Source organism: Maylandia zebra, linkage group LG3 (genome assembly GCF_041146795.1).
Source record: "Maylandia zebra isolate NMK-2024a linkage group LG3, Mzebra_GT3a, whole genome shotgun sequence".
NCBI lineage: Eukaryota > Metazoa > Chordata > Actinopteri > Cichliformes > Cichlidae > Maylandia > Maylandia zebra.
Window position 1 is genome coordinate 20,442,952 of NC_135169.1, and position 24,840 is coordinate 20,467,791.

Sequence of the window (24,840 nt, forward strand, 5' to 3'; positions counted from 1 at the left end):
GCAGTGTAGAACTGGATCAGCAGCTCCTGTGGAAGACTGTATTTCCTCAGTTGTCTCAGCAAGTACATCCTCTGCTGGGTCTTTTTGAGGATGGAGTTGATGTTGGTCTCCCACTTCAGGTCCTGGGAGATGGTGGTACCCAGGAACTTGAAGATCTCCACAGTCGACACCGGGCTGTCTGATATGGTGAGGGGGAGCAGAGTTGAGGGATGTCTCCTGACGTCCACTGTCATCTCTACAGTCTTAAGCATGTTCAGCTCCAGATTGTGCTGACTGCACCAGAGTACCAGCCGCTCAACTTCCTGCCGGTATGCAGACTCATCACCATCCTGAATGAGGCCAATGACAGTGGTGTCATCTGCAAACTTTGGGAGTTTAACAGCAGAGTTCTTGGAGGTGCAGTCGTTAGTGTAGAGGGAGAACAATAGTGGTGAGAGTACACATCCTTGAGGGGCATCAATACTGAGGGACCGAGTTTCAGAGGTGATCTCCCCCAGCCTCACTTGCTGCTTCCTGTCTGTCAGGAAGCTGGTGATCCACTGACAGATAGCTGGTGACACGGTGAGCTGGGAGAGTTTGGAGGAGAAATGTTCAGGCACGATGGTGTTCAAAGCCGAACTAAAGTCCACAAACAGGACCCTGGCATAAGTTCCCAGGTGGTCGAGGTGTTGCAGGATGTAATGCAGCCCCATGTTCACTGCATCATCCACCGACCTGTTTGCCAGGTAGGCAAACTGCAGAGGGTCCAACTGGTGGCCTGTAATGTCCTTCAGATGGGCTAACACCAGTCGTTTGAAGGATTTCATGACCACAGACGTCAAGGCGACAGGTCTGTAGTCATTCAGTCCTGTAATGGTGGGTTTCTTGGGGGACCGGGATGATGGTGGAGTGTTTGAAGGAGGAGGGAATTTCACACAACTCCAGGGATCTTTTGAAGATGCGAGTAAAGATGGGAGCCAGCTGTTCAGCACAGGTTTTGAGGCAGGAGGGTGAAACACCGTCTGGTCCGGGGGCTTTCCTGGACTTCTGTTTCTGAAACAGTCAGCTCACATCCTGAGTGTGTATTCTGAGTTTCAGGGAGAAGGAAAGGGGGGTGAGAGCAGTGATGAAGGTCGTTGAGACAGGATTGGGGAGGGTGATGGTAGTTGTTGAGTCTGGGTTGGGGAGGGTGGTTGTGGTCGTTGAGTCTGGATTGGGGAGGGTGGTGGTGGTCGTTGCATCTGGATTGGGGAGGGTGGTGGTGGTCGTTGATTCTGCATTGGGGAGGGTGGTGGTGGACGTTGATTCTGCATTGGGGAACGTGAGGTGGGAGGGGGGAAGGTGTTGGGGGTCAATGTCTGAAAAAATGTCTCTGGGGAGGGGAGGGTGAGGTGTGGGAGTCTGTCCGTCTCAAACCTGCATTAGAATGTATTCAACTCATTGGCCAGGTCTTTGTTTGCTTCAACAGGGGGTGGGGGACGTCTGTATTTGGTGATTTCCAGCAGGCCCCTCTACACTGACGCAGGGTTGTTGGCTGAGAGCTGTTCTTTCAGCTTCTGGGAGTAGATCCTTTCAGCTGCTTTCACCCCGGTCAGTGTGTTCCTGGCCTGCTTGTACAGGGCCCTGTCACCACTTGTGTAGGCATCCTCCTCGGCCTTACGAAGATGTTGGAGTTGAGGAGAGAACGATGGTTTGTTGAGTATTATGAAGTCACTTTACTACTGTCTACTTAGTTGTAATGCATATATTGACACACATGCTTGCAGTAAATGCTGACAGTGTTGTAAAGAGTGCAGCTGTAGCACACTATACCAGATAAACTATACCATCACATCATTTCAGAAGAACTCAAAGCATCTGCTTCAACATTATATTTGGTCCCAAAACAGCATGCAGTCTTCATGTAGACATAACATGATTAACAAGGTTAAAACCAAAAAAGCCTTCTATTTAAGTTTACTAAACTCGCCAGTAACACCACAGTCAAAAAGAAAAAGTCCGGCATAGAGCGGCTGAGTGAATGTGGCCCGAACTTTGTGGAGGAGAGTCATGGTTTCAGAGACGCTGTAGAAAGACAGAATACCTGCTCTGTGATCCAGGTACACTCCTACTCTGGAGGACCGAGGACCTGAGAGGCGAGTTTTGTTTTTGTTGTACAAAAACTGATAACGCTCTGTTTTACAACTTAAAGCCCAGGATTTGTCATTCCATCCAAATCCACTTTCATCTGAGCGCCCTACTCTACTGATATTTTTGTAAGCAACTGCTACATAAATTCCCGCTTTCCCACTCCACTCCACCTCATAGTAACAACGTCCAGTCAAACTCTCTCTACTCAGGACCTGATACCAAAAGGTGAATCTATCTGAATGTTCAGAATGTAATGGTTGTTTTGTTACTGTTACTTTTCTGTTTCCTTCAGACAATAACAGATATCTGTTTGCTGTGTTTGGATCCAGTGTGATGTCACATGAATATTTTAAGAATTCAGGTCTGGTCTTTGGCGCTGGTAGTGACAGTAAAACATCCACTTCAGTGACTGTCAGTGAGATGTTTGTCCATTCCTCTCTCAGAATGTCCTGTAGTTTATCTCTGGTCTCTGACACAGCTGCTGTCACATCCTCAAAGTAGCTCAGAGGACGAATATTGATGCTGGATGAGTGTGTAGACTCACTGAGTGCTGACAGTGAGGGGTAGTTGTGTATAAAATGGTTGTGATCCTCTGTGTATGCGAACTGCTCCAGCTCGCTGTCTTTCCTCTTTAGCTCAGCGATCTCCTGCTCCAGCTTCTCCTGAAGCTCTTTGACTCGACTCACTTCAGTTTCCTGCTGGGATCTGACCTGCTGCTTCACATCAGAGCTTCTTTTCTGGAGGAGACGGATCAGCTCAGTGAACATCTTCTCACTGTCCTCCACTGCTTTATCAGCAGAGCCATTGATGGCCTCCACCTCCTGTTGAAGCAGCTTCACATCTTTCTCTCGCTCCTGGATTCTCTGCTGGATGTTTAGTCGTCTCACCTCGAGCTCCTTCTGCTTCTCAGTCCTTTCTGCTGCTGCTGGGACTGTTTCATGGCCTTTATGTTCATCCATTGTGCAGCCATAACAGATACTCTGCTGATCAGTACGACAGAAAATCTTCATCACCTCATCATGACGAGAGCAGATGTTCTCCTGGAGCTTCTTGGAGGGGGCCACCAGCTTGTGTTTCTTTAATGGAGCTGCATCATAGTGAGGTTGGAGGTGTTTCTCACAGTAAGAGGCTGGACAAGATAAACAGGACTTGATGGCTTTCAGCTTCCTCCCAGTGCAGACATCACAGGCCACATCTTCAGGTCCAGCATAGCAGTGATCAGCTGGAGCAGCTTGGAGTCCAGTCTTCTTCAGCTGCTCCACTAAATCTGCTAACACAATGTTTTTAACCAGGACAGGCCTCGGTGTGAAAGTCTTCCTGCACTGAGGGCAGCTGTGGGTTCCCTTCCTGTCCTCTTCATCAAAGTGAGATTTAATACAGTTCATGCAGTAGCTGTGTCCACAGGGAATAGCCACCGGATCCTTCAGTAGATCCAAACAGATGGAACAAGTGATGGTTTCTCGATCCACTTGAACTCCTTGCTGTGCCATTTATCCTCTCAGTGACAGTAGGTGTGTGAGCATTTATTTTGTAGATGGTAACCTAGTTTGAGTTCATAGGTGAAGTGTTTCAGTGGTGAATGAAGCTTGTGAAGTTTTGTGTATCACCACGTTGGTTTCAGTCATCTTCAAACTGCAGATCTAAAGGACAGTGAGAGAAAGAGAAACGTGGGTCATTCTATCACTATGTTGTGTTTGCATCTAATATATCAGTGTTGATGGATGCCAAATGAGGAGGTGAGTGTTTTGTGCTGTGACCTTTAGTGTTGTGGAGAATTTGGCTACTTTAGTTGGAACACTTGTGAGTGTTGTTGGCCAGGTGATGGCAATAACAATGTGGGGTGGTGATTCAGCCTTGTTGTGATCATTGTGTGGCCATAGCTCTCCATTTGTGGTTGGTCACTAGCATGCTTGCTTTACTGAACTTTGGAGATTAAAGTAACTTGTTGTGGTATGTGACCACCTGTGTGGTGGAGACAACAGATCACTTGGTTGTGGTTATTATCTTTTGTGTTAGACTGATATTACCTGAAGTGCTTTAATACTGTGCCTTATATTAATCAAAATGCCATATAATCATATATTGTAGTACTAAGTGGACACAGCCCAGAACAATAAAGGCATTAGAATACATGTCCTTCAGTTGTAGACTCCCGCCCACGTTTGCCTGCAGAACAGTAGATAACAGGGAACTATCTTCTAGTGGAAACTTGGTGAAATGCTGTTGTTTAGACTAGAATGGGGTGCCCGGTATTAATACTGTCAAGTTTCCGTCACCATTTTGAGATCTGCAGCAACGTGTTATGCAGGACGCATCTCCCTTCTAGAAGTGATTGTGTAAGAGAATAGTGTGAAATGGTCTACTGAGCAGTGTGTGTGTGTTGTCTTCCATTGGATGAGGAATCAGAAGAATGCAGTGAAGTGTTTATATTTAACAGCTGATACTTTTGTTTTGTGTTGTAGCAGGTCAAGTAATCATTTTGGGTTTGACTGTTGTCCTCCTTTGTGTTGGGTCATATTAGTTTTTGTACGTTCAGTGTGGCAACTTCAAATCCTCATGCAGGGGCATCCATGCTTAAAGATGCGAACTATAGTAATGTGAACGCTGAGCTTCTGCTAGCTTTTACTTTTCTTTCAGGTTTGGGGATCAATGACCAGAAAGCTTCAGAGTGGGTTTTAATTTATTTTAGGGGTCCTAGAAGAACCTTTTTGAGGGAGGTGGTGTAACACCCATCTGCAACCCTAATCTCCTCAGTGTGTTCAGCTGGTGCTAACTGGCCCCACCTAGTCAGGTGTTGATAAAAGCATACCTGAGACAGGCTTTCCAGAAGGCTCACTAGTCTTTGCTTTGGTGGCTCAGCAGTTTTAGCCAACCTACTATGCCATTTTAAGATAAAACCTCTTATTACTAAGACTCTGGTATTTGTCTCCTTTTTTTATGTTGCGACTTTTGAGTCATAGCAGCCATACTTGTCTGAAAACCCTTTAGAAAATTGGTCATTAGTTTATTTAAATTGATAATACTACTTTTCCCCAAATCTGGTTGAAAGGGGCATGCCCTGGAGCCGGGAGAAGGGATCATCTGCAAAAACCTGAAGACATGCTTTAAGACTTGAGACTAAAACAAAACAAGCCACATTTGCCAGCCCTATTGTGGACCCAGGAGTAGGGATGGGTACCGGTATCGTTCTGACATAAACGGTAGTAACCAGACCGAAAAGCAGCGCACATTTCTGTGCTTTATTTCGGTGCTTTTTTTCCCTGAGATGTCATACACTTTGGATTCTAGCCAATCATTTTACCTTTGCAAGCGTAGTAGGCGGGCCCAGGTACGTACGTTCTTTTAGAGCAGAGCTACAGATTAAAAATGCCCAAGGGGAAGCGGTTAAAGTCTGGCTGTACTTCACAGCAAAAGATGCAAACTCAGCAGCCTGCAACAAGTGCTTTAAGGTGATACTGTGCAAAGGAGGCAACTCCTCGAATCTGATGAAACACCTGGCAACGTATAGCATTTTGTTAAAAGCCGAGAAATGCGCCATATTTGATAGCTTGCTGCAAGACCTCACACCGAGCACATCTACTGCAGGTGTGATATAAGATTTTTTAGTTTGTGTTATGTTTATTTGTAGCTTCATTTAAAGGAAGAAGAGCTTGTGAATTGGAACCAACACAGGAAGAGAGATTGAAGCCATATGTGTAGAGGAATGCAGTGACATACGACACTTCCTCCTGTTTTAACAGACAAGCTGTCGCTCTCTCTCTCTCTCTCTCGCTCTCTCTCTCTCTCCTTTTATGGGAATGTCTGAATTTCTATACATACCAAGTTATCTCCCGTTTCAGCTGACAAGCGAACAGTCTCTCCTTTTATGGAAATGTTTTATATTCTGAACATGCCACTCCTACTTCCTTGAAAACTTGCTTAAAGTATAAATAAAGAAAGCTCTGAAAGCCCTGGGCAGTCTTTCCTCTGTGTCACATCTGTCCTGCACACATTGCTGCAGGATGGATCAGGCGATGAGGGGGGGGGGGGGGGGATCGTCCATGTGTGCATGAAAAAGATATCCTGAGTTTGAGTTTCTTTGCCTTCTAATAATTTTCTCTTCACATTTTCTGTTACCTGTTATCGGACCCAGAGTTTGCAACATCCCCCAAAAACCCGAAGAGGAGAGTCCTGGCCCCTAGCCCTGCCAGTGTAGCAGAAGTGATGACGGATGATGATGGCAGCAGCAGCCGTTCTTCTCTGGGCGAGTAGCTTAATGTTGTCCGTGTGTAATTTACGTTGAGTAGGCTAACCACATTATTACATTAATGCATGCAAGGTGAACTAGCAAACACCGGCGTAGTTACATGAGGCTGTCTTCTTGTTTGATGGCAGATGCTCCCTTGTTACATAACATTGTTATCTTTTTACAATGTTTTTTATCTTTTTACAAAAAAAACAAAACAAAAAAAACAAACAAAAACAGCAGGCTAACATTGTTATCTTTTTACAAAAAAAACCAGCTGAACATGAGAGGTTTTTGGACAAAGTCTGTGTTCTCCATTCTTTAAGCACCGGTTCGAGCACAGTTTAAGCACCGGCACCATTTCAAATGTACCGGTTTGGTACTGGTATCGGATAAAACCTAAACGATACCCATCCCTACCTCGGAGGTGCTGTAGAAGTGTGGTGCAATGTGGATCAGATAGCATTTAGAGGTGAATGCCCTGGTGGGTCCATTCTTGGTATCAAGTAAGTTTGAAGCCTGCAAATAGAGGAGGGGGTTGCTTCCCTGCTTCTCTGTGTGTCAGGAAATAGATCTTGACTTGTTTGTGTATTTGTGCAGAAAGACAATTCAGAGTTCATCACCCTCTGGAAGTCAATGGGTGGGGTGCTGGAAAGTGTCTGTGGTGAGGCATGGTCAGTGGTGCCGTGCGGACGCACCTGCATGGCATCCGCAATCACACCAGTCTGTTAAAACACGGGGAGTCAGGGGTTGGTAAAGGATTGTGGTGTGATGTATGTGCGGCTGCCAGCAGAGAGCTGGTCCTGCTCTGCCTTATTCACGCCATAGTATCCCATCTGAGGACTTCAGTGTTCTGCTTGGGGACCACAACACTCCCATGGGCAATGATGGTAAAACCTGGGGGCAATAGCTAGAAGAACCAGAATGCCCAGTGTGGAATTAAGTAGGGCTGCACGATTTTGCATAAAATGAGAATCACGATTTTTTTGGCTTAGAATTGAGATCACGATTCCCTCACGATTTTCTTTTCCAGTATAAATATTTATTGCACTTATTAACTGCACATCAACTTCGTAACAGTTGAGACTGAACATAAAAACAATAAATAAACATAAAAACAACAAATGTCTCACGTTTTGTTGTTGCCGCAAAATGTTGTACTGCTTGAAATTCCGTCTCCACCGTTGCTCGACACTGCGTGTATAGAGCAGGTAGTGCAACAATAGAAAAATAGTTGCGGGACGGCACTGTGTAGCGTTTGTCTAGGGTGTTGATCATTTTCCTAAATCCCTCGTTTTGCACAGTGTTGATGGGAGCCATATCTTTGGTCAGGTGATAAGTGATAGCCTCCGTAATTTCTTTGTGCCTGCGGGAGTTCGACGGGTGTAGGGAAGCGCTGTATAAGGTTCCCGTTATTGATGTTTGGGTGGTTGACCGGGACGGATTTTCTCCTGTCACTTTCTCGTCATCCCTGACGTGCTCTCCGTTGTTTTTTCCCTGCTAATTTTAGCATCACACGGCACAGCTTCTGTATCACGTGGTATAAGGCTCCGCCCTTGTCATTTGTTGAGCAGGAAGAGTGAGCGCTTGTTTTCATGCAGAGTACATCCCGGATCAAAATGTGGTACAATCGTCGTTGTCTTTTTTTTTTTTTTTTTTTCTTTTTTTTTTTAAATCGTTGTCATTTGGAAATGAGATCGCACATAAGTATGAATCGAGATCGCAATTTTCTAACAATTAATCGTGCTGCCCTAGAATTAAGTGCTGTTCTGTTCTTGGACTTCTACGCCTTATAGATCTCTGGGTAAAAGATAAACGAATCTCAGCGCAGGTGTTAAGTGTCTGTTGTGGCAGTTTTCTCCAAACCAAGTAATGGAGAAGTGCTGAAGGGAGTCATCAAGTTGAATGAGTCCCACAAGCTTAGTTAGCTTGTGGGACTCCAGAGGCAGCTAAGAAAGACTTGCAGGACAAGTGGAGAGTGGCCCTGGCAGTAGCTGAAGCAAAAACCTAGGTGTGGAAAGAATTTGGCAAGGTCGTGAAACAAAGTCTTTTGGTGAGCCTCAAAGTGATTTTGGCTTTGATTATGGTTAGTATACTCAGGAAACCTCTCCCATCCCAACAATGGACTCTTCTCACTGTTGAGGTCTGGGAAGCGCTTCCGCTCCCTTAAGGCCAAAACAGAGAGAATGAAGAGGAGCTTCTTCCCCCAGGCTATTCGGGGCCTGAACCAGGTGTAGGACTGGACTCTCCCAAACACGTCACTATAAGACTGGACTCTCACACACGTCACCACACGCACCACCACACATTTCCTATAATCCTATAATTCCTATAATTTATAATCCTTATCTTTATAATCTCTTCTGCTATTTGCACATTCTTTACTGTAAATTCCTAAGTTAATTTGTAAATTTTTGTAGTAAATTGTAAATATTGTAGAACTTTTCTTCTGTCATTTAATGGTCGGGCATTGTACAGCTACAAGCATTTCACCCCCATGTCATACTGTGTATGGTTGTGTGTGTGTGACAAATAAAATTTGAATTTGAATTTGAATTTGAAAGGGAAGCAGCATTCAACACACACAGTACATAGTGCAGCTGGTGTGCTGCTGACCTCAACTGAGGATATAGTCAGACCATAGAAGGAATACAGTGAGGATCTCCTCAATCAAGGACCGCAAAGCAACAACAAGGCTACAACAAGACAGCAGAAGTGTGTAGGCCTGTAACAAAAGAGGGAAAACAGTCATCCAGGGTCCACCCTACTATACACCAAATTGTAAATAATGCATGAGGATCCTATTTATCACCTTTTAACAATTATCCCCATTCAGCCTGGGGAAATGAATCCGGTCTGCAATACTTTTTTTTTTTTTTTTTTTAATTAAAGTTCTTTATTATTTTGAACAATTAAGAAAACCATAACATAACAACCCAAAACAACAAAAAAAACCACACTCAGTGAAGAAAAATAAATAAATATATAACTAAAATAAAATAAATAAATAATTAAATAAATAGATAAACTGTTGCACACACAGTTATTCTTAATTCATACTGTATCTCACATTTTCTTCATGTTGTAGGCCCATATAAACAAAAAAAAAAAAACTTGTCCCATTATTCTGTTAGAGTCTCTGTCCTCTGTCCTTCCCAGAATTTTCTCACATGCGGCATTTTCAGTCATTTTCTCCTTCCACTCTTTTAGGGTTGGAGTCCGAGGGTCTTTCCAAAGTGTTAAAATGAGACGAACACACGTCACAATCCCAGTGTTTTACACTCTAAAGCCTGCTTTGTCTAACTTTGGCACCTCGTTGGTGTATAATAGTACCTAATACATTTGCCTCTAGCTTCCCTATTGTAGAACCCATTTTCAGAAATAACTGAATCCCATGTTCCCTCATCGAAGGAACAATCCAGATCTTTTTCCCAAACCCTTTTAAGACTTTTACATCTGTTGTTTTTAACCCAATGACATAAACGATACCATTTTAATGCCTTTGCAGTAAAGGGTGGAAGTACAACAAAAGTTCTCTATGACATTTTTCTCCTGAGACAATTTTATTTTATCTTTCAGACAGTCTCTCATTTGTAAATATCGCCAAAAATGGCCAGGTCCTTCCAAATTAAACTTTACTGTCAAATCATTGAAGGACATAAACATGTTATCGTCATATAAATCACTTATTAATCTTATGCCTTTTTTGTGCCACTGTGGCCCATAAATTGTTTGTTTACCTATTTTTATTTTTGGGTTGTGCCACAGGGGTGCATATTTTTGAAAGTATGAGGCGAGATTACAGCTCTTGTGAACCTCTTGCCACACCATTTTTGAAAACTTTAAAATAGGGTTATGTACTCTATTCCCTTTATTGTCCGGTTTTTGAGCCAACACCTCAATGGGAGTGAATGGAAAGACCAGTTCACGTTCCATTAGAACCCAGTCTAGGTCCGAATGTATTGCTGCCCAGTGTTTACACAGCTTGAACATCTCAAATGAGATGCTGTACTGTTTTATGTTGGGTAGGGATAAACCTCCTTCTTTTCTCAGTTGGTACAGTCTACCAAGATTAATCTGCGGTCTACCACCATCCCAAACAAAGTGTTTTATCATATTATCATATCTTGAGAAAATTTGAGGTGAAATACGAATTGGTATCATTCCAATGAAATAATTGATCAGAGGAGCTACTGCCATCTTTATCGTATTTACTTTGCCCCACAATGTCAAGTGCAGCTTACCCCATTTCTCCAAATTAGTTTTAATCCTAGTTAGTAGTTTTCCTACATTTTCATTCATAATCTCATCGACATTCGGATTAAGTGTTATTCCTAAGTATTTTATCCCTTTTTCTAACACATTGAAATTGAAAGCTAACAAGGAATTAGCAATACATGTTTGAGATGTTGGCATTGCCTCCAACTTATGCCAGTTCATTTTGTAGCCTGATATCTTAGAGAATTCACCAATAACATTTAGCAATTTTGTTATAGAATTAGTAGGGTCCTGACACACCACCAAAATATCGTCTGCATATAGAAATAATTTATGTTTTCTCCCCCCTCTGTTCACACCCACAATACTTCCCTAATTTTAATAGCCAGGGGTTCCAAAAGGATAGTGAACAAGAGACTAAGACTACAACCCTGACAGGTAGACCTGGAAATATTTAAAAAAAAAAAAAAAAAAAAAAAAGGGGACATCAGTCCATTGGTGAGAACAGAGGCTTTCGGCCCTGAATAGAGTGTCTTAACCCATCTACAAAAATTATCACCAATTCCAAATTTTGACAATGCGGTGAATAAAAAAAAAAAAAAAACAACTCCATTCAACCCTGTCAAAAGCTTTCTGTGCGTCAAGCAAAATTATTACTACCGGTTTTGGGTTATTTTTATTAGCCCACATAAGATGTAATAATCTCCTCATGTTATCAGCTGATGATTGATGCTTAATAAACCCCACTTGGTCTTTGTGAACAATCTGTGGCAACACTGTCTCCAGTCTTGCTGCCAAGATCTTTGACAGTATTTTATAATCCACATTTATTAAACTAATAGGTCTAAAATTGGTTGGGTCAGTTAAATCCTTATCATCTTTTGACAAGAGTTTTAGAATAGCTTGATTGAAACTTTCAGGAAGTGTGCCATATTGGAAAGCTTCCTGGAATACTTTAGTTAAAAATGGGGCAAGTATATCTGTAAACTTTTGATAATATTCGGCTGTAAAGCCATCTACACCTGGTGACTTCCCAGTTTTCATTGCATTAATGGCTTTTTTAACTTCTGCCTCTCTTATAGGTGCCTCCAATCAGCCCTTTTCTTCCAGAAGAACTTTTGGTATTGTTAATTTATCAAAAGAGGATTCCAATTCTTCTATACTAGCCGTGATCTCAGAAGTATAGAGATCCTCATAAAACAATTTGAAAACGGCATTAATATCCCAAGATGATGTCATCAATTTATCATGTTTTTGTTAATTGCCATGATCACACACTGATTTTCTAGCCATCTAAGTTGTCTAGCCAGTAATTGTCCTGTTTTTCCCCCCCATTCTCATAGAAATTTGGTCTGCAATACTTAACAACATGTGATCTTTGCCACCTTGAACAGGAACGAGTGCAAGTTGCCAGAGCTCAAGAGTGGACCACAGCTGCTCCTTATAACCAACCTCTGATTAACAGCTAAGGGAGGGGTGAATGTTCATGCTGCGTTCACAGACACCATATATGAACCAACATCCACCAAATCTAACCCTGCACACACTGGCATCTCTTCCTTAGAGAAAGCAGAGTTTAGAGATACAGGGGACAAATTTTTTATTATTTTGTTGGTTCAGAAAGATTAAATGTAAAAACTGTATATTTGAGTTTAAAATATATATTTATAATTTTAATAAATGACAAATGAAAAAGGCATGAACATTTTTTGTATCGAAAAAAAAAAAATACCGAACCGTGAATCATTGTGTATCGTTGCACCCCTAGTGTATGATTGAGATCTCTCTCTCTCATATACATACATATATATACATATATACACATATACACACATATACACACATATATATACATATACACACATATACACACATATATATACATATACACACACATATATATATATATATATATACACACACATATATACATATACACACACATATACATATATATACACACACATATATATATATATATATATATATACACACACATATATATATATATATATATATATATATATATATATATATATATATATATATATATATATATATATATATATATATATATATATATATATATATATATATATATATACACACACACACACATACATACATACATACATATCTCGGTCCCCTCCAACTACCGACCAATAACCTGCCTCAGTACTACATGGAAGCTCCTGTCAGGCATCATATCGGCTAAGATGAACAGGCACATGGGTCAATACATGAGTGGGACACAGAAAGGAATTGGCAAGAATACCAGAGGTGCAAAACACCAGCTACTGGTAGACAGAACAGTCAGCCGAGACTGCAAGACCAGACTGACCAACCTGTGCACTGCCTGGATTGATTACAAGAAGGCCTATGACTCAATGCCCCACAGCTGGATACTGGAATGCCTAGAATTGTACAAGATCAATGGGACCCTAAGAGCCTTCATCAGGAACTCAATGGGGATGTGGCGTACAACACTAGAGGCCAACTCCAAGCCCATAGCACAAGTCACCATCAAGTGCGGGATCTACCAAGGAGATGCTCTGTCCCCACTGCTGTTCTGCATAGGCCTGAACCCCCTCAGTGAGATCATTAACAAGACTGGTTACGGATACCGACTACGGAACGGAGCAGTTGTCAGCCACCTCCTGTACATGGATGACATCAAGCTGTATGCCAAGAGTGAACGAGACATCGATTCACTGATCCACACTACCAGGCTATACAGCAATGACATTGGAATGTCGTTCGGACTGGAGAAGTGTAGTCGGATGGTAACAAAGAGAGGGAAGGTAGTCAGAACTGAGGGGATTGAACTACCAGAAGGCAACATTGCAGACATAGAGGACAGTTACAAGTACCTGGGGATCCCGCAGGCAAATGGGAACCATGAAGAGGCCGCTAGAAAGGCTGCAACCACCAAGTACCTGCAGAGGGTCAGGCAAGTCCTGAGGAGTCAGCTGAATGGTAAGAACAAGATCCGGGCCATCAACACGTACGCCCTGCCCGTGATCAGGTACCCTGCTGGGGTAATAGGCTGGCCAAAGGAGGAGATAGAAGCCACTGACATAAAGACAAGAAAGCTCCTTACCATGCATGGAGGGTTTCACCCCAAGTCCAGCACCCTGAGGCTGTACGCTAAGCGGAAGGAAGGGGGCCGGGGACTGGTGAGTGTCAGCACCACAGTCCAGGATGAGACAATGAACATCCAAGAATACATTGGGAAGATGGCCCCAACTGACCGAGTGCTCAGTGAATACCTCAGGCAGCAGAAACCCAAGAAAGAGGAGGGAGACGAGGAACCATCATGGAAGGACAGGCCCCTGCACGGTATGTACCACCGGCAGATAGAGGAGGTGGCTGATATCCAGAAATCCTACCAGTGGCTGGACAAAGCTGGACTGAAAGACAGCACAGAGGCACTAATCATGGCAGCACAAGAACAAGCTCTGAGTACAAGATCCATAGAGGCTGGGGTCTATCACACCAGGCAAGACCCCAGGTGCAGGCTGTGTAAAGATGCCCCAGAGACAATCCAGCACATAACAGCAGGGTGCAAGATGCTAGCAGGCAAGGCATACATGGAACGCCATAACCAAGTGGCCGGCATAGTGTACAGGAACATCTGTGCCGAGTATAACCTGGAAGTCCCGAGGTCAAAATGGGAGATGCCCCCAAGGGTGGTGGAGAATGACCGAGCTAAGATCCTGTGGGACTTCCAGATACAGACGGACAAGATGGTGGTGGCTAACCAACCGGACATAGTGGTGGTAGACAAACAGAAGAAGACGGCCGTAGTGATCGATGTAGCAGTTCCGAATGACAGCAATATCAGGAAGAAGGAACACGAGAAGCTGGAGAAATACCAAGGGCTCAGAGAAGAGCTCGAGAGGATGTGGAGGGTGAAGGTAACGGTGGTCCCCGTGGTAATCGGAGCACTAGGTGCAGTGACTCCCAAGCTAGGCGAGTGGCTCCAGCAGATCCCGGGAACAACATCGGAGATCTCTGTCCAGATGAGCGCAGTCCTGGGAACAGCTAAGATACTGCGCAGAACCCTCAAGCTCCCAGGCCTCTGGTAGAGGACCCGAGCTTGAAGGATAAACCGCCGGGAGGGAGGGAGGGGGGGGGGGAGGAGAGAGAGAGATAGAGAGATAGAGAGATAGATAGTGTGTGTATGCATTAAAAAAGGCAGAAACAAGCTTCCATATTTTTTTTTTAACCCCTGTATCAAATATATTACTGAAATGAATCTGTCACTCCCCTTTCCTCTGTCAGTAACAAGTCATATTATGAATTGGTTGTAAAAGTACACAATTAAGGTTTCTTAGATTCCTCAGGTTTATTAGAGATTATTTTAAACTAGTCTGTGTCACAAAAACGGTCATATTTCAAACTTTATTCACAGTTTTAGCAGCTCTCCTCTGCGATGTATTCTGGGATATTTGGCTGCACAAAGTCCACACAAGTCACCACCAATGCACGCTCAATAGAATGGGAGGAGCGAGAACAAATCCAGGCTGTCAATGCACATATTTATTTACACATACTATAAAGTTCAATAAGGAAGTATATTTCAATAAGGAACGTAAAACAGCGTTGCAACCAGCATGTTTTAAAGCTAACAGAGGCGTTAAGAAAGCCATTACCAAAACATTACTTTTCTCATGATTTTCCTCCCTCTGAAAGCAAGGGTTAATAAAGTTAAGAATGACTCAGTCTGTACTCATGTGGATTGAAGCCAGACTTATGTGATCGGAAAGACTTATATTTGTGTCCCTATGAAGTCATTTTAAAATGCTACAATTACCTTGTGGATTTTAACGGTCTGCCCATATCTCATACTACGCATCGCCTCCAGTGTTGCCAACTTCTCAGTAAGGAAAATCGCTATTGGCTATCCGAAAAGTTGCTAGAAGTCGCCAAATGACGTCATCGCCTAATTTGCATAATTGGTCATGCTAATGTAATTGTAACTTAAGTTGTTGGAGTCAAGTCAAGTTTATTTATAGAGCACATTTAAAAACAACCAAGGCTGACCAAAGTGCTGTACAGTAAATACAGATAAAAATACAATAGAACACAATTTCGTAGTAACACCTCGCTGAAAAAAAATAAAATAAAAATAAAACAAATAAATTAAACCTTTCTAAAAGCCAATGAAAAGAGGTGAGTTTTAAGAGCGGTTTTAAAAGTTTCTAGGCTTTTGGAGAGTCTGACGTGAGGAGGTAAGCTGTTCCACAGTCTGGGTGCAGCCACAGCAAACGCCCTCTCTCCCTTTGTCTTTAATTTATACCTGGGAACATCTAAAAGCATCAGGTCAGCTGACCTCAAAGATCTCCTGGGGCGATAAGTACTAAGGAGTTCTGACAGGTAAGAAGGTGCAGTGCCATTTAAAACCTTAAAAGCCAGCAGTAAGATTTTAAAATCAATCCTAAAGGCAACTGGGAGCCAGTGGAGAGAGCAGAGAACCGGAGTGATGTGGTCTCTTTTTTTTGAACCGGTCAACAGGCGAGCGGCAGCGTTCTGCACCAGTTGAAGGCGATGTAGACAGGAACGATCTAGGCCAGCATAGAGGGAATTGCAGTAGTCTAGCCGTGAAGTAATAAAAGCATGGACCACTCTTTCTAGATCGTTCCTGCAAAGGTAAGACTTGACTTTGGCTAAAATCCGCAAATGATAAAAAGATCCCTTAACTACAGAGCTGATTTGTTTATCAAGTTTAAAAGCATTGTCAAAAATAACACCAAGACTCTTAATGGAAGAAGTGCAATCGGAGGTTAGGGGTCCCAAAAAGTCAAGAGAGAAGTTGGGATCTTTAGGAAGCCCAAACACAATGACTTCAGTTTTGCTTTCATTAAGGTGTAAGAAGTTAAGAGTCATCCAAGTCTTAATGTCAGACAAGCAGGAGAGTAGCGGCTGCAAAGAAACATTGCAGTTCAACCTCAGAGGGAGGTAGATCTGAATATCATCGGCAAAGATGTGGAAGGACACATTATGTTTACGGAGCACATCGCCCAGAGGGAGCAAGTACAGAATAAACAACAGGGGGCCTAGTATGGACCCCTGAGGTACGCCACAGGTTAAAGGAGCTCTGGGAGATGACAGTTCACCAAGGTGAACAGAAAAACTCCTATTATTCAAATAGGACTGGAAAAACTTTAAGACAGTGCCCTTTAAACCGACACAATGTTGAAGGCGGGATAGCAGTATGTTGTGATCAACAGTGTCGAAGGCTGCTGTCAGGTCCAGGGTTACTAAGACAGCAGCACAACCAGAGTCAACAGTTAAAAGCAAATCATTAAAAACTCTCAGTAGGGCGGTTTCTGTGCTATGCCAAGCTCTAAAACCAGACTGGAACTTCTCATAGAGATTGTTATTGTCGAGAAATAGCTGGAGCTGCGTAAGGGCGGCTCGTTCCAGTACTTTAGACAGAAAAGGGAGGTTGGAAATGGGCCTATAGTTAGAGAGTAGGGATGGATCTAGATTAGACTTTTTAAGGAGAGGTTGAACAACAGCGTGCTTGAAGGGTGTTGGAAAACAACCAGAACTGAGGCAGGCATTGATCAGGACCAGAAGGAAAGGTCCGACTGAGTCCAGAACCTGCTTCAGAAGCCGAGAGGGGATAGCATCGGTGGAACAGTTGGTAGTCTTAACCTTGCAGACCATTTCATGCAGCTGAGAGAGAGAGATTGGTTCGAACTGATTAAAGGCAGAATGGCACAAAGACAAAACACAGGGATTGGAAGGTGAAGATGGAATGACAGACTGCAGGGAGGAAATCTTGTTTACAAAGAACTTTAGAAAGTCATTACAGAGGGTGGCAGAAGGTGTGAGGCTGGTGGATGTGTAAGGATTTACAATGGAATTTAAAACACGAAACAGAGTCTGAGGTTTATAGACACTACTGCTAACCAGGTTTGATATGTAGGAGGACTTGGCCTCTTTAACGGCTTTCTGATAGGTTGAAAGAGAGTCTCTGAGGATATTAAAAGAAATGTGCAGCTTGTCCTTTTTCCATTTTCTCTCAGCACACCTACAGGTGCGCCTGAGAGCACGAACAGAGTCTGTAATCCAGGGTTCAGCATGAGCTTTGGGACGGAGTGTTTTTAAGGGAGCGATGAGGTCCAAAATAGAAGTACATGTTGAGTTAAAAAGAGCAGTTAAATCTTCTGCACACAAGGAACCAATCCAGTCCGCCGTGGAGAGCTCAGAGTTGCTAAAAGCAGCAGAAAACTGAGATGGTACATGGGTATTGATGATCCGGTGACGGCGTGAAGGAGGTTTAACTGCAGCATCAGAACAATGTGTAGTGGCAGAAAATAGAACAGGAAAATGATCGGAGATACACGCACTCTCACAAATTTCAGAGATGTGGATACCCAAGCCATGAGACATGACAAGGTCCAAAGTGTGACCCTTCTCATGTGTGGAGCCAGACACACACTGAGTAAGGTTGAAGGAATCCAACAGTGAAACAAAGTCTCTAACCAGGGGTTTAGATGGACAGCACACATGAATATTCAGGTCACCAACAATAAGAAAATGATCAACATCTACTGAAAGTCCTGAAAGGAATTCCCCAAACTCACTGATAAAGTCCTTGTTAAATTTGGGAGGACGATATACCACTGCAATCAGTAACGGAGTGGATGAGTTTAGTTTAAAAAGCTGTAGTTCAAAGCTGGAATAAGAGGAAAAAGAAATCTGATGGCAGTCATAAACAGATTTAAAAACACAGAGAAAAATAACATCGTGGAAGAGACATAAAGTGAGTAAAAACGTCCTAAATGCAGTTAGAATTTATTTAGAACTACAAATTAAATTTATTTTAGCAATTATTGTTTTTTGTAATGTCACAATTCCAACCCTGCTCGTTTATCCGGGCCTGGACCGGCAAAAGTGACCCGAAACTGGCACTCTGGTGGAGTTACTTTGTGTGTGAGAGTGTGTGTTTATAAGTAGTTTTAAACCTTGTGATCCACAAAACAGCATAACAGTAAAGGAAGAACTGACTGCGTTACAGTCAGTGCGGGAGCAGCGGCTTCGCCCATGCGCGATTCATTTGCCGTTTGGACGCACAGGTGTGAACGTCTCCTGCCCTGATAGCAGCTGGGGGAGGACTATCCTCCACCTGTGAGCATTTGGCACGGGTGAGGCAGCACCGCTGCTTGTTGAGAGTAAGAGCGATACGCATTTTCACGTTAAAAATTCGTCATAAATAAGTCTCCAATAATAGCAGAAAAAGTCGCCAGATTTGTCGCTAGTCGCTTTTTAGAAAAAAAAAAGTCGCTAAGGGGGTCTGAAAACTCGCTAAATATAGCGACAAAGTCGCTAAGTTGGCAACACTGATCGCCTCCGGCTGCAGGTCATTGATTGGATAAAGTGGATGGAGATTCGCTCCAAGCCGGGTGTGTACGTGAAAAAAATCGCCCTATGCACACAAAAAACACCGACATGGAACTGCAAGGTGGCACAATTACATTAGCGGTAGATAGTATGCACTAAAAGCTACAACTTCAATGGATTATCCAGCAAAAAAAAAACTACTCATAAACAAAGAGCACATCACAACTTACCGACAGCAGTGACGCAGCAGAGTGAGGGAGGAAGCTCGGGGAGAATAAACAGTAGGCGTGCAGCAGCGGGTTTTATTCCTTCCAGACAAGGGCGTAGATTTGGCATGGACGGAAGGGACGTGTCCCCACCAATAATTTGATCTATTCGAGTAAAGAAAAACAAACCCGATAGAAAGAAAAAACGATGTGTCAACGTCTCATTCACCCAGCGGAGCAGAAAGAGTTCAATTACGTTCTATACTGGAGTCCTACGTCATGTGACAAATATGGACAATGTGATTGGCTGTGCCTTTCAGGGAGCTCTGTTTAGTTTTAGCAGCGGCAAGCCTGCGCTGCGAGGAGGAGAGGAGGACGGCAGCAAAGAGGAAGAACTTGGATATAAGAAAGTGTTTTTCAAAGAAACCTGTTAGTCACTTAAACTCAAGTTCACTCATAAAATGTGTCCGTCATAATAACGTTACAGGCTATGCTAGGCTTTGGCCCACATCAGTCTAAAACTGTATGTACCCATTAATAACGTGTTTTGGAAACTAACTGCACAACAGGCAGCACTATTAGTTCTCTCAGTCTCAGAGCAGCATTTCTAATCTTGATTAAAACTGTCAGAGAAAACGGCAGCCTCGAGCAAGCCAGGATATTACAGAGGCTGTTAAAATGATATGTCTAACGTTAAAATGTTGGTGACACAATAATTTCATCCTAATGGTACTGACATATTCATAGGGTTAAGGTAGGTAGTCATGATTTTACAAATATTCCACCTTGGAGTGCAGTTTTCACAAATTGTTTTAAAAATGCACTCACACTACAAACATTACTGATGAGTCAAGATCTGCACAAAGTGACAGAAACACTGAAGCAGCTCCACATTTTATTCTTATTGTCATGTATGTCCTATTTGTCAGGTGACAGAAGAACCAACACAAACCTCAGAGAGTAATGGTGACACAAGATCACAGGTGAAGTTGGATGATGACTTGGTGGTTCATGACTGTATTTGAAGCACATGTGTGACTGCATGTATGTGGAATGGCTCACTGTTATTCATCAGGTGACAGAGGCAGCTCTGCCATGTTGTAGCTCGGACAGAGGTGATGATGATTTGGTGCTATAGATTAACTAGTATTTATTATCATGACAATTGTTAGGCTGCTGATGTAAATTGTTTCATTAGTGTATATTTGACAAAGAATCTGAATTGACATGTCTCACTTTTTATATGGCACGAATCCATGTGTTATTTTATCAGGTGGCAATATGTCCTAGTGCAGTCAGAGGGGAAGAGCCAGGGCCAAAGGTGAGGCACATCAAGCACACAATAATTTTAATCTGAGGATAAAACGCAGGTACTGAGGCTGAAGGAAGCTTCAGTGCTCTCACAAGACTAAAAACATGGCTAAGGTCCACCAGGAGACACTGGACAGTATAGATGTAAAACAAACATGCCAGCAGTTTATCTCAGTTAACGAGAGGAGAAGGCATGTGTTTGGCTCCTTCACATAGTGGACATTGAGTTGTTGTGTGGGTCACCAGTAGTCCATGTCTGTTGCTGTAACAGTAGTTCATGTTGAGAATAAAAAAATCCCAGCTCACTGATCTGATCGGGGCAATAGTGCCTAAAATGTTGCATAATTTTGCTGAGAGATATTTTACTTTGTGGTAATCTTAGATGAGTAGTTTTATGGACAAAAACCACCAGGTCATTCAGTGTTCCCTTAGTGCCAAAATATAAGAGATGTTGGTGTACTATATCTGAAGTAATGTTGTTAAATCTTTAAAGTCATATTCTTTTATTGTCATTACTCTATTTTTATATGGAATATGACTGAAGTAAACTAAAGCCTAAAATACTTAGTCAGTCATTTGTTTAATAGTAATTTAACATTATATAATTCACATATAAAACTATGAATTGTAATTTTAAATGGTTTAGAAACATGTAGAATAGCATATGTAGGCAAGTATTTTTCTCCTTTTATCAAGCAGCAAAGACAAAAAGGGAAAAAAAAGGAAACAGGGCAGAGTTCGGTCCCCACCAACGCCAAAACCAAATCTACGCCCTTGCTTCCAGACTTTATTTAACCACTGTCATGCATTGTTTTTTAGATTTCAAAGAAGACTCCGTGTAGCTATTCATTTTCCATGTATTTGATTGAAATGACAAACTGCTCTAAAATGATTAAAGAGCGTCATTTTGATCTGTGAATGTGAAAGTTAAGAGTCTGTTAATAGGTGCAGATCTCTGGAGGGGAGGCAGGGGAGTTTCCAGTCCACATTTCCAGAATGTGGACAATAAGGCACAGTTGAGAAATCTGATTATTTAATAGTATTAAATATAGAGTAAATAGAAACATTGGGTATGACTTTTCAGGCCAACGTGCCAAAACAGGCATTTCTGATGTCTTTTTGTACTACACTTTTCCTTCTCTTTCTTTCTAAATTCTTTAAGAAACTCTTCAGTCATTTTACACTTTACAATTTGTTCTGAATAACCTATATTTTCTTCCTTTGAAGGGTAATTCTTAGAACACTCAAGTTTTCTTATAAGTTGGTGACTAAGAGCAATTCTTAGAATCTGAAAGCTTTGTAAATGTAAACATGTGGCCAGTTTTCTGTGAGTAGTGGTTGTTTTAACAGTCATTGTAATCACCCCCTGCTTCAAATGTGATATAATGTTTTTTTTCCTCCAGAAACAAGAAAGCAAGAGAGAATATACTTTCTAAACAAATTCAAATAATTCTTACATGATTAAGTTAACAAAACACAAGTTCAGAAAATACAAATCAAGAAATAACGTGTAGTCACAAAGGTGATCTCTGTGCAGAGAAGAAAAAGGACAGCAGTGATGAAGACCAAAGAAAACTGGAAACTAAAACACACTTGTTAACAGGTGTCCCTTAATGACTTCTGTCTATTTTAGTTTAATGAACTCTGCAGTGTCATTGTCATAATAAAAAAACCCAAGTCCAGCATAGAGCCGCTGAGTGAATGTGGTCTGGACTTTGTGGAGGAGAGTCATGGTTTCAGAGACTCTGTAGAAAGACAGTGAAAAACTCATGAGAATTTCAAAGCTGTTCTTTAACACTCCGACACTGGTCTCTCAATCTCCCATTGGAGAGGTTTTGATTTTCTTGTGCCAAAATGTATAACACGTTGACTCGAAAGCAACTTTCATGTCACAACGTAATGCCCAAGATTTATCATTCCATCCAAAGCCACATTCATCTGACCTCCCGACTCTGCTGATATTCTTGTATGCGACTACTACAGGAATTCCTATCCCACACCACTTCACTTCCAAGTAACAACGTCCAGTCAGACTCTCTCTACTCAGGACCTGTCTAAACACTGTCCGGATTACTAGTGTAAGACTCTTGATCGTAATATACCATAGCTTCTCGATTTCCTTAAGATAATTAAAGCTGTCTGTATGCTGTGTTTGGATCCAGTGTGATTTTTAAGAATCCAACTCTGGTCTTTGCCTCTGGTGGTGACAGTAGTTGTGTAGAAACTGGTTGTGATCCTCTGTGTGTGAGAGCTGCTCCAGCTCGCCGTCTTTCCTCTTCAGCTCAGCGATCTCCTGCTCCAGCTTCTCCTGAAGCTCTTTGACTCACTTCAGTTTCCTGCTGGGATCTGACCTGCTGCTTCACATCAGAGCTTCTTTTCTGGAGGAGACGGATCAGCTCAGTGAACATCTTCTCACTGTCCTCCACTGCTTTATCAGCAGAGCCATTGATGGCCTCCACCTCCTGTTGAAGCAGCTTCACATCTTTCTCTCGCTCCTGGATTCTCTGCTGGATGTTTAGTCGTCTCACCTTGAGCTCCTTCTGCTTCTCAGTCCTTTCTGCTGCAGCTGGGACTGTTTCATGGCCTTTATGTTCATCCATTGTGCAGAGATAACTGATACTCTGCTGATCAGTACGGCAGAAAATCTTCATCACCTCATCATGACGAGAGCAGATGTTCTCCTGGAGCTTCTTGGAGGGGGCCACCAGCTTGTGTTTCTTTAATGGAGCTGCATCATAGTGAGGTTGGAAATGTTTCTCACAGTAAGAGGCTGGACAAGATAAACAGAATTTGATGGCTTTCAGCTTCATCTCATTACTAAACCAGTGATCTGTAATGGAAAATTTCCATTTTTCTTGTTTAAAGTGTTAAATACTTATGCAAATAAAACACTGAAACACTGTAATAGACTGTTCAGTGGAAGTTTCTAAAACTAGATGAACTTATTTAAGCCTCAGTAGTTGAAGAAAACAACTCCCTCTGCAGCTGCTGATAACGCCAAAGGCATGAAACAGCATACCCATTGTTCCATTAGGTTTCATAGCGAGCCGCGTGACGTGTGTTATGATCAGCTTATGACTTCCTTCCCTCTTCTTTGGAATGCATAAAGGAGTGGAAGCTCCACTTCTGTTTTAGAGCTCTCCTGATTGTATAACTGTTTGATGTCTGTGTTTGCTCTCCTGCATGCAGTAATTTCAGTAGCTTGGCCACAGCTGATTGTGTTGCAGATTTTATTAACAGAAAATTCCACCACAGATGAAATTTTAGTTAATGCTTCAGAGCAGGGAGCAGAAAAACATCTACTATCACACAACATTGTGTTTAACTTAGACATGAAAACATAACAGTCTTAATCATTTGAATACATTTCACTGAAAGCACAACTTATAAACACTGTTCTCACTGCTGTATTAAAAGATTCTCCTCATCTATAATGATCAGGTTTAATTAAATATGAATTAACGGAGCAAAAAAAATATTAAAACTGTTACAAACTAGTCTGTGTATTCAAAGCAGTGGTAAGAAACCTTAAATCTGTGGTATGCATTTCCCACACTCAGTGAAATGGCAACTCATTTGCTTTTATAATCTTATTATCTTAAAAATGTATTCAGCACTTTATTCTATACACTTCAAGTATTAATTTGCCTCACATACACCTAACATGCATGTCTTTGGACTGATTAACATGGAAGAAACATCGTAACTCCACACAGAAAGGCCTCAGCCAGGATTTAAATCAGGAACTTTCCCACCACCCTATTACAAATCTCAGGTTTGTGCCAAAAACCATCTCTCAAGGTACGCTCTGGGCTCGGATCCTTATATGCACCATATATGACCCCTCCTTTATTGTTTTACTATTACACTGTTTGCAGAATCCTGGGGCAAATTCCAACAACCAGCAGGTGGCTGTCTCTGAGTAACCTGTGCAAATGTGGTGGGGAAAAAAGACAGTTCCCATGACAATGTCATGGTCACCTCTGAAGTCTGTTACCCCTCTCACTTTAAAAAAAATCAAAGGCTGGAGCTTCTTTCTAATTGATGTTTTTATTTATATCGTTTTTCTTTCTTTGTCCTTGTCTCTTAAAATCCCTGAATATTTTCTAGAAACAAAAAAAAAGACTAAAATGGCTGAAAGTAGTACAGATGAGTGCCACGTGAGATCTATATCTGCAGGGGGGAAAGGTGTCATCTTTTTTATATATATACAATAAGTTGTCAATCAGCTTTAAAAGCCTCAACTGAAGTATTACATTTATAAAGAAGATGTCACTGCCACCTGCTGGAGAGAAAGATGGTGCATAAACATTTTTAAACAAACAAACAAACAAACAAACATGCCTGCACAAGTCAAGATGAACCCCACAAACTGTATTCTGGTGTGAGCTGCACACCTGTCCCCTGTCTGCACAC

At 42.1% G+C, this 24,840-nt stretch overlaps 1 protein-coding gene across 1 annotated transcript; it reads right to left on the minus strand.

Moving 5' to 3' along the window:
- Window positions 1–829: 829 nt before the first annotated feature.
- LOC106676952 (tripartite motif-containing protein 16) lies at window positions 830–19,334 on the minus strand. The gene is made up of 2 exons (XM_076882669.1): window positions 19,138–19,334; window positions 830–3,749 (listed from the first exon to the last, which is right to left on the minus strand). The coding sequence occupies exon 2, from the start codon at window positions 3,597–3,599 to the stop codon at window positions 1,926–1,928; it is 1,674 nt and encodes a 557-aa protein (XP_076738784.1). The 5' UTR covers window positions 3,600–3,749; window positions 19,138–19,334; the 3' UTR covers window positions 830–1,925.
- Window positions 19,335–24,840: the final 5,506 nt, after the last annotated feature.